This window comes from Urocampus carinirostris, chromosome 1 (assembly GCF_059441175.1).
Source record: "Urocampus carinirostris isolate Australia breed hairy pipefish chromosome 1, RoL_Ucar_1.0, whole genome shotgun sequence".
In the NCBI taxonomy this organism is placed as follows: domain Eukaryota; kingdom Metazoa; phylum Chordata; class Actinopteri; order Syngnathiformes; family Syngnathidae; genus Urocampus; species Urocampus carinirostris.
Window position 1 is genome coordinate 10,562,173 of NC_142349.1, and position 10,623 is coordinate 10,572,795.

The 10,623-nt window shown below is 40.0% G+C and overlaps 1 protein-coding gene across 5 annotated transcripts; it reads left to right on the forward strand.

The window, feature by feature from the left end:
* The first annotated feature begins 559 nt into the window (after positions 1-559).
* gsg1 (germ cell associated 1) lies at positions 560-9,984 on the forward strand. Of its 5 annotated transcripts, none has more exons than XM_088326137.1 (6): positions 560-776; positions 1,856-2,155; positions 6,813-6,860; positions 6,942-7,106; positions 7,209-7,320; positions 9,066-9,984. In XM_088326137.1, the coding sequence occupies exons 2-6, from the start codon at positions 1,861-1,863 to the stop codon at positions 9,490-9,492; spliced, it is 1,047 nt and encodes a 348-aa protein (XP_088182263.1). In that variant the 5' UTR covers positions 560-776; positions 1,856-1,860; the 3' UTR covers positions 9,493-9,984. The 5 variants fall into 5 exon arrangements, with proteins under 5 accessions (XP_088182263.1, XP_088182255.1, XP_088182238.1 ...); XM_088326129.1 differs by having other exon boundaries at positions 1,856-2,032; positions 2,099-2,155; positions 6,813-7,106; XM_088326112.1 differs by having other exon boundaries at positions 1,784-2,155; positions 6,813-7,106.
* The last annotated feature ends 639 nt before the right edge of the window (positions 9,985-10,623 follow it).

Consider the following 10,623-nt stretch of genomic DNA (forward strand, 5'->3'; position numbering starts at 1 on the left):
TGTTTGTTTTTAACGGAATGAAAGTTTTTTTGTACCACTACAAGGCACTAATTACTACACACTGTCCCAGTATTTAACACAAATAATATTAAAGCAATACTATAATACAGAAATATTTACAAAAATACTACTAGAGAAGTTCTTACAAAAATAATACTACAGAAATACTATAAAAAAAAAGCTACAATGGAAATATGACAAAAACACAGCTACATATTTATGACAAAATATCAAATGTATTGCTTAATACAAAGACCTAATACTGTATATCATCCTGCTTATATTTTTTCAAAACCCAATTGATTAGATTAATCTTATAAAAAGAAATATACCATGTAGATGTTCGCATGAAGAGTACATTTAATTATTAATGAAAAAGAAAATTGATTGACCGGCCGCATGACCCCATATTTTTGACCCAATACTGCCTGCAACTCAAAACATTTGCCCACTCCTTTTCTACACTTTCATCAAGTCAAGGTCATGCGGTTGCTGGGATCAAACTGGGGAGGGGACCACAGGGGACAGGAGATGGCGGTAGAGAGGGAAGGAGGAGAGACGAATGCAATAGTTGAAAATGAGGTGCCAAGCCAAAATGAAAACAGATGGAATCGAGTTGTCACTTTTGGATTAATATGGATTAAAGAAGAGGAGCGTGTGTGCGTTATATGTTGTTTCCGACTGCAGGCTTCCTCATTTGGCACTCCTCCGCACTATGTGAAGAAGGGCCAGAGCAGCTTGGAAGCTAACCTGACATGCCAAACTAACCTCAAGAGGTGAGTGATTTTTTTTTTTTGTTCTCACATTGATGTGACAAAATGTTTATTGACAAACGTTATCAAAAAGGGACAGAACTGGGGGGGAAATAGGAAAAAGCCATTGTTAAAAAAAAGAAAAAAAAATGAAACGTGAACAACCATGCAAAAAATTAGATTTTCAAAGAAAACTCAAAATTAAGGCGTTTTTTTTCTAGCAGGATGAAAAAACTGGGATTCCCCCCCAAAAAATGAACTTGGAAGGTTGTTTTTTTTTTTTTTTTTTTTACATGAAAGCACCGAAACGTTTAATATTGGCTTATTTTTAAAATGATTACTTTTTCAGTATCACACTGATAAACAGTTTTTTCAACCATTGTCTTGGAGCACATTAGTATGGCGTTAGACCTTGTCTGGTGTGCCACAGGAAATTGCCCGAATTTATCTTAGCAGAAAGAATGTCTTTGTTCAGTATATTTACTGTGTTCCAGTTATCAGCCGAGTGACTGTAACATTCAACCATATCAGTAGGTGGCAGCAGACTATTATTTTTTATCTTTTCTATACCGTGTTTCTGTGGAGCAGTGTTTAGCACATTTGCCTAACACGCCCCCGTTACAAGACCAGGTGGAAAGGAACGGAGACCACCAGGCTATACTTGCCAAAAGGTTTGTCTAGTTCAGGATTTTTGTCCAAGCAATGTCTTGTTAACAGTTGCTATTGATCATCTCAGGTCCGTGTCTGTCATCTATGCTTTCGTGCCTGTTCTGCCCGCATTGAGCAATGAGGAAAGACATACTAACGGTTCTTGATGCGATGTATTTGATGTCTTTTCTAACAAAGCTTTGTTGAAACGGAATGAAAAAAATCGTTTTTTTCCTAATTAGGATAATTTATTTTCTTTGATAATTCAGTTTCATGTAGAAAAAAACGACTATTTTGTTATACGAACATATATTTGCGACAATGTTTTATTTAAATGTTGAATTATCCTTTTTTTTATTCATTTCTTACATGCTTTTTAACAGGGGTTACAAGGGATGCTAAACGTGATGCTTTTCTTTCCTGCCGCAAGCATTCAACAAGTCTCCCTGGTCTAGGCCCGATGGCGTTACTGGAACAAATGCGCTCCCCCCCGTTGTCCTTCATCCAGACAGTGGTGTCCCTCTGCCTGGCAGCCATGGCACTCACGTCCTCCTACTGGTGTGTGGGAAAGCAGAAGGTGCCCAAGCCTCTGTGTTCACCCACCAAGCACAGCAAATGCATCCCGGTTCCAGGTATGTCCAACTCCTCAGGCGTCCAGTTCTCCTGGGAGACTGGAGACGACCGCTTTGTCTTCCCAGTCTTTCACACCGGCCTCTTTTTCACCTGTGAGGAGAACATCTACACGGACGTATGGGGTGAGTGTTACCAAGGCACAGTTCAAAAAAGGAAAAAGGATGTCACGGGGTGTCAAATCATAACACAGATTAGGTCTAATAAATTAACAATAGACATGATCTTAAAGCTGAAAGGGTAACTTTTTTTTTACAACTCAGAGCCACAAAATATTACAGAATGGCCCTTTAACATGTGTTAAGTGAAGTCAAGTCATGTTTATCTAAATAGCCCTTAATTACAAGTAGTCTCAAAGGACTATACACAGCAGACTACTATTACGCCCTCCCTGATCTAAAAACCTATATGAGACCAAGGAAAAACTCAAAAACCTCAACATGAGGAAAGTAAAGAAACCTTGAGAAGGGACCGCAGGTGAGGCAGTACCCCTTCCAGGAGGACCTGGCTGTAATGGATGTTGCAAGAGCATCTACAGACAATACACAAACATTATCAACATTAAATATAGGTAATAACAGAAGGTTCGGTTGACAGCTTCCTGAGGTCAACATAATTCATAAGCTATTGAATATAAGTGTGTTTTAAGACTAGATTTAAACACTTTATCAAGAGACCAGAACAGACCAGGAAACCCCTGAGCATTCGTTACAGTTCTTTATTAGGGAAGCATACAGGGCTTGCAGGAGACGTGATGTCTGTCAGACGTCAGCAGCGGAGCCGGGAAGATAGCTTCGGATCAAGTAGCCAATCGGAGTGCGGAAGTCAAGCAGGTCAAGTTTACCGGGGCTGGAGAGAAGTTCGTAGCGTGGGACGGAAGCAGGTCAGGTCGGAGGCAGGCAGAAACAGATAAACAGACTTCTAGGCAAAACAGGTAATCAGGAGAGTCACACAGTTACAATCGTATCCTCTGACGAAGAGGTCTGGGCGCAGCGCGCTAAAGAAGGAAGCATCAGCCAATCAGAAGGCGTCCACATGATTGCTCCAGGTGACCAAGAGGAGTTAGCAATCGTGACACACTTTCTCTGAGGTTTCAAATCGAACCTCAGTGGGCCGAGCATTTCACAACACCGAGGCTTAATGGAGAATGCTCTCGAACCTGCGGATTTCTTCTTGGCTCTTGGGATCGATAGTAGGCCGGCATTTTTCGAGAGAAGTCTCCCAGCAGGAATATAGGGGTAATTTCAAATAAAGGGAACGGAAACAAAACTCATCAAAATTCATCTAGTTCAGGTTTCTTGACTTTTGTGACGCCGTCACAGGTGCTCATCGAAGAAAAGGAGGGATTTGTTTTGTTTTTGTGTGTTCAGCCGAGTGTTATTCCCAAGGTCAAATGAAGATCTATGTAGACAGGAAGTGAAGGCAACAAATTAGGTCGAAGGGAGTGCAAATCCAAGGTTTAATAAGATCCAAACTCACTGTCTGTGTTTGTTGGAATTTGTATCGGTCAATCTGTGCTTGAGTGTGCGATAAACCTAAAAGGATTATCTTAAATGTGTGTTCTGCTCGTGGGGATTTATTCTGCAGCAGTATGGTTCAATCATGGATCATAAGTCCGGAGAGCAAAAGGTTAATAGGATACATAAACACCAGATGAATATCATCTTAATTTTTTATATTGTTTGTGTCTGCGTTGTCACAAAGTTTGTGGGTATTTGACAGACTGTAATTCCGTGAATAAATGCCAATTTCAATATTAATAAAAACAAATATTTCTTCTTAAATTTAAATATAAAGTACATGTAATTCTTCTTGAACTGATTTATTATCGTTGTTTGTGTACTCAATCGATGCTAACATCCCATTAACATGTTGAGTTTACTATTGGTGTATTGTAGTTGTTACATTGTGTTATATTTAATTTTATATTCAAAGTATTTATATTTACGTAGCGAATTCAGGGGTCAATAAATTATTTGAATGAAAAATAGATTGACGAATTCAACTGAAGAGGCGAGTTAATACTGTATAGTAAACTCATCTCGCCTTTTAGAGCACCGCATTTGTTTTTGGATCATTTTATCAGGAAGACAAATGGAAAACCTAGTAAATAATCTGAAGGTTGGCTACACGACATTTAAAGTGAATTCTTTTCTACCGTTTTGGGAAATCCAGCATACTGTGCTCAAGACACACACACTCAGATTCAAGGATTATAAACTTGAGTAAAACACAACACTATAATGATAAGAAGAAAAAGACAGAAAGAAAGATATCTAAGGATTTTGGTTGCCACCATTAGGATAAAAAACAACGTGGTTTTATTAATTGTAGATAGAACCTTAGCCAACTGAGCCTTATTGTTATTCGATATAGCGTTACGACGGATGAGTGGTTAGCACGTCCGCAGCACAGTACTGAGGTCATGGGATCAAATCCAGCCGTTCTGTGTGGGGTTTGCATGTTCCCCCGTGCTTTCGTGGATTTCCTCTGGGCACTCCGGTTTCCTCCCACATTGTCCCCAGGTAAAAATGAGTGTGTGAAAAGTTGTCCGTCTCTGTGTGCCCTGCGACTGTCTGGCAACCAGCTCAGGGTGTCCCCTGCCCACTGGCTGAGGACAGCTGGGATGAGCTCCAGCACCCCCGTAACCCTACTGAGAATAGGCGGTGCAGATAATGGATGGATAATTCTCCTTTGCTCACACCAATCGATACCTGTTGCCATTGGAATGCATTCTGGTTGCGGTGCCTTTATCTGATGAAGGTTAAGACTGGTTCATAAAGGGTCCGGGCGGCAGTTTGCTGTGCAGAATCCTCAAGTTCTGAGGCCTGCTTGGGACAAATATCACTGTGTTGTCGGCGTTCGGTGACTGCTGGCTGGTCCTTTCCCTGTCCTGTGGGGCGAGAGAGAAAGGGTCGGGAGGGGTAGTTTATGTCTGTACTCAACATATAAAATGTTCTAAATTGTACTTGGGTCTTTAGTTTTAGACTTAATGCTAGCTAGGTGTTATTAACATTTAGAAGTCACTCAAAGACATTTGAATTACATACGCCAGAACAGCTGTGGCAAACAAGTTTGACACAAAGAGCCGAAATTTTTAACTGTGAGAGTCAAAGAGCCACACCACGCACTGACCTGCCATGACAGACAGACACAAAAACACACAACAATTAAAAACATATTATTTCCCATAACACACTCCTCTCCCTACAATACAACAAGTATTGTTTTTGTGTTGATTTCAAGAAAAGTGTCCAACCTCACTACACACAAAAAACTAAACATGAAACAAGGCAAAGAGCCGCAGTATATAGAAAATATGATGAAGCAAAGAGCCGCTTTCTTATTGGCCAAGAGCCGCATGCGCCTCTAGAGCCGCGTGTTAGCCACCCCTGCGCTCGAACAAGGTGTCAAAGTCAAACAGATGGAAGAGCCAATTAAAAGATTAGGTCCCAGACTGATAGAATTTTAAAACATTTTTAAATGTTTAGTCAGTCTAATTTAACCAACTGGAAGGGTAATAAATACGGTATTTTTCTTTAACTTGTTAATTTCATGCGTCTGTTTTGTTTAAAGGGAAAGTGTGTCATATTTTCCCATTTGGTGTTCCTGTATTGTGTAGTACAATCAAAAAACAATGATAAAAAGCACAGTAAATAATACAAACTATGGAGACTCAAAGTGAACAAACCGCACCATTTTCTTTTGCGAGGCCTTCCTTTTTTGGGATACCCATAGCAACAAGATGGCTGACATTTATACAACTCCCTCTTGGTGAGGCTCGTGTTATGTAAAATCACTGCATTCTTTTTTCCCAAAAAATGCACGTTTATGATAGCTCATTAATGTCTTACTATTATTTACTCCTTATTACTTGTTTATTTTAGTATTTTTTCTACTCTTCAATGTCATGTTTTTGCTCATTTGAATTGCATGCTATTTAAATGGGGGACTCCAGCTAATATCATGGCAAATAATCACTCTGAGACACATTTTTTATTTCTAAACTGGTTGGATACTTTCACCACTAGGGTTATAGGGGCACACATTCCTGTGGTGTGTCTTGAGCAAATACAGTCTGATGGCACCCATCCCTCTCCAGGCTAACATATGTTTCCCCCCCGGTCTTGAACCAGGGTCCTTTTGCGTGTTAGGTGAAAGTGTTAACCACTGCACTAGTATTTGTATGCACTTTGGGGATTTCCTGAATACTGTTGTACTCGATGCATTTCATAATACAAAATGGTTTTTTTCTTCATTAAGTTCTATGGTCATTTCTGCCAAGAAATTCCCATAGATTTGTACCCAAGCCTAATAATGAAGTGTCATCAGCAAATAGATTATACTTTGATTTTGAGTCATTAGTATACAATACAAAGAATAAAAGCCCTAACACAGACTTTTGAGGGGATCCAAAGCTAATGCTCATAAGACTTGAATAGCTGTCAGCAATCTGCAGGTATTGAAACGGCAGGTGAGTGATAAGCACGTCTGCGCCACAGTTCTGAGGGCCCATGTTCAAATACAGCTACCAGCCTGGCAGAATGATTGCTGACTGATGAGTTGTCCCTAGGTATGAATGAGTGTGTAAAAGGTTCTAAGTCTTCGTGTGCCCTGCGCCTGGCGATATGTTGGATGGGTTCCAGCACCCCCAAAACTCTTGTAAGGATAGGCGGTGCGAAAAATGGATGGATGGATGGATTTTACCCAGTAATAAACAATTCCTCGCAATGCTTTCAAATTCCTGTAGCTTGTCAGGTAACTTTTGTGTGTCTCTTCTAGAGGAGAAGTGCCGCGGATTCCACACCCTGACCCCGGGATCTGAAAAAGGTGACTTGCAAGACTCAGTGTGTTTGCTTTTCCTGACAATTTTTTGTGTTGCTGGGTCTTTCTCTCTTGTGGTTTCCCAAGCCATGATGTGGCTGTCGCTGACCTTGGAGCTGATGTACGTGGGACTTCTGTTCATCAGCTGCATCCTACTGTCAATGCAGCTGTGTCTTAGGGCCTGGTGCCCCTCCACGCAGCGCTGGGGACAGATGCTCAATGCCTTTGCGGCCGTATTCACAGTCTTGGGAGGTAAACAACCCAATTTTGGAACCTTATATGTACAAATGTCAATTCGGAGATGTGTTCTCATTTTTAATTTTTTTTTTCTATTCACCCGGTTGGGCTCTACAGGTCTCCTTGGAATGGTGGGGCACATGATGTTCATGCAGGTCTTTCAAACAACGGTGTCCATGGGCCCAGAAGACTTCAAGCCTCACAGTTATGGCTATTCTTGGGCATTTTAGTAAGTCCGCTACTCTCAAATATCTCACAATGATTTGCCTAACCCTTAAAACAGAATGTAAAGCAATGGTTTGCCTTGAGAAACAAATGTCCTGACTCGAGGCTTCAAGCTATTTATTGACGCTTCAACTTTATCTATCATATCTATCATAATCGCATAAAACGAAGATAAAAAAACAAGGATTGCATTTTCAAAGCAACATATGTTGAGTCTGTTTATTTGAGCATAGAAGAGATTGTAAATTAAAAAAAAGACATATTCCATACATGTCAAACTCAGCCAACTGTTTCCACTTATTAATGATTGAAATTCCCCTTATTAAGCAATCATAAATCATACAAGCACAAAGCAGTACCTACTTGCTCAAAACAAGACAGACTATGTACAATACCACGACAAATATTAGCAATATGACATCGTCATCTGTTACCAGTGACCAAGATGATCTATATTAGAACTGATATGGGTCAGTCAAGAAAAAATTATTTTTTCTGCAAACATCAAACCCCCTCCCCCCCGATACTGCTTACACAATTTGAAATGATTAAAAAAAAAACATATGAAATGTGCGGAAAATATATAAGTTGACAGGTGTAATAGTACATATACTGCAGTATCCTACAGAGAGCTATTTTCAGCCTACTATTGGCCAAATGCATCATATTGTAGCCCTACATAAACAATAACAGGGTAATTGTATTTTCTTTTTTATGTAATTATGTTTCTACTTTTACTTTATGTTTGTATTATAATACATACATACAGTATGTGGTACTATTTTTCTATTGTGGGATTATACTATACACAGTATACAAAATAATATTTAAAATTAGATCTATCAGCATATCAAAATATTTGAAAAGATAAAAATGTCACTTGATTGATCTACCTTTTTCAGACTTTTTACTCTGTACGTGGAAAAATATCCCTGATGGGATCTTTAAAAATACTCAATGGAGTTGTTTTTATTCCATCTCCACTAAAAAAGTAACACAACAGCTAAATAGTTATTTTTGTCGATCTGCTGCCACTTAAAACTACAGAAGATATTAGTGCTAACTGGAATACACGACAGATGCTTGATAAACATATCAACAGATCCTCGATACGTACTCGATTGCGTATCTGTCAACCTCGGACAGTTGCTCCACTCATTGATGATTGCAATTCCAGGAGTACAGAAGTGGCCGAGGGACTTTCTCATTGCCGCGGGGACAGGGATGTAGAAACTTCCCGTGTGGTCCTATGGGCGCCATGTTTTGCAGGTGCACGCAAGGGAAGTGAAGCAGGAGCAGAGGCAGAAGTGCTAAAACGTGGTATTCAGTCACATGCCAGGAACAAAGTAACATAAAATAAGGGCTCAAGAAACAAATAACTTCTCCAAACTAATATAAATCTTGCCAATATCAAAATCAGAAACAAAAACCAAACCAGAAATGTAAAAGCCATGACCCGAACAGTCAATATAAAGGCTTGGTATAATTAGGGACAGCTGTGTGGAGATTGGGCTCAGGTATGTGCAGTTCAGCAACCTCCCTCCAATGTATCGCATGATCCTGACCTGTAGGCCACTGCATGGCGTACACAATTTTAAAATGAATAAAGAAATGAAATACAGGCAAAACATATCATTTGACAGGTATGCCACTATCAAGATGAAACCATCAGATTGGGTGAAAATAATTTAAGTAATTTCTGTAGCTCCAATTTAGTTGTGACAAATTTCCTCTTTTTGTCTCCTTCAGTGTGGCCTGGTTTGCCTTCACCGTGTGCATGTCAGCCGGCGTTTCCACCCTAAACAACTACACCAAGAAGGTCTTGATGGTGGGAGCCCGGCTTAACTCCAGACTCAACCCTTTCAATTTTGTGGGGCTTCTTCCTCCGGCTCCTTATTTCGCTGCACCAAACTCTAGCATCCCTCATTTTTTTCACCGATCCCACTCGCAAATCTCCCATTTGTCCCCTTATTACGGTCAGCCATCGAGCAAGCCGACCCCACCCTTCAAGACTCCCTGCACAATCCCACCACCACATTTGCTGTCCCCTTTCGTGACCTTACCCTCTTCATCTCGCTCACCCAGATCGCCGGCAATTATCCACACAGTCCCCAAAGATCACCAGGAGAACATGGCCGCTGTTTATAAGCCACAGGAATATTACAGCCTTCTTTGAACTCTCTCACTGCCGTTTCTATGGGCAGGTTTTCACACAGCAAGAGAATCAAATCAACCATTGGTCGGCTTTGGGTTGAAATTGAACAGTGGTTCAGTTCAATTGTGGTAATAAAGTGATCTAGTTAAGGTCGGGGTTAAAATAAGTTTGCCTGTTCTTCCCGTGCCTGCGTGGGTTTCTTCCGGGCACTCCGGTTTCCTCCCACATTCCCAAAAAAATGCATGTCAGGTTAACAGGCCGGTCCAAACTCTCTTTAGGTGTGAATGAGCGTGTGAGTCGTCTGTCTCTGTGTGCCCTGCTACTGGCTGGCAACCGGTTCAAGGTGTCCCCTGCCCACTGCCCGAAGATGGCCGGGATGGGCTCCAGCACCCCTCCGACCCAACTGAGGATAAGCAGTGCAGATAATGCATGGATAGTCCGTTCTGGAACTTTCAACATTTTGGATTGTCAATCTCCAAAATATACGCACAGCTCAACTTCAGAAAACATGATATTCGTGTCATTTTTCTTTAAGGTCCCTACTGTTCAAAGAAAGTTAAATCAAAGACTTTTCAAGACTTTTTCAAGGCCTTTTGAAATCAAATTTAAGACGAAGTCCACAAAAAAAAAAAAAAACAATTGAAACAACAAAAAAACACAACATGAATTAAAGGGACTTCTAAACAAATGCTCATTTCAATATTTTTTAAATCAAATTTTGGTGCTGTTAAACTCTTCCCATCAGAAAAACATAGCACTCTCCAAAGTTTCAGTCATGGAAAACAATAGATAAATGGTATGTTTACATTACTTCATGGATTCTCCATCAAAACTGGCAGATAACTACTAATTCCATACAACTTTTAGGCTACATTCCTAAAGCATTTTATCATGATGAATGAAAAATGACTTTTTGGTCCAGTCTAGAACTTTTTTGAAAAACGTAACACTATTCAATGAGAAATTTTGAGGGTAACATCATAATAACACATACTTGGAAAAACAAAGGAAAACATTGTTCTCCCTGAATGTGGACAATTAATATTACTGAATATTTGCCTTTACATTTTTAAGATTTTCGAAGATTGGATCTAAGATATTTTAATGCCAATTAAGGCCATATTTTAGAAAAATTAATTCTACGCCTTTTAA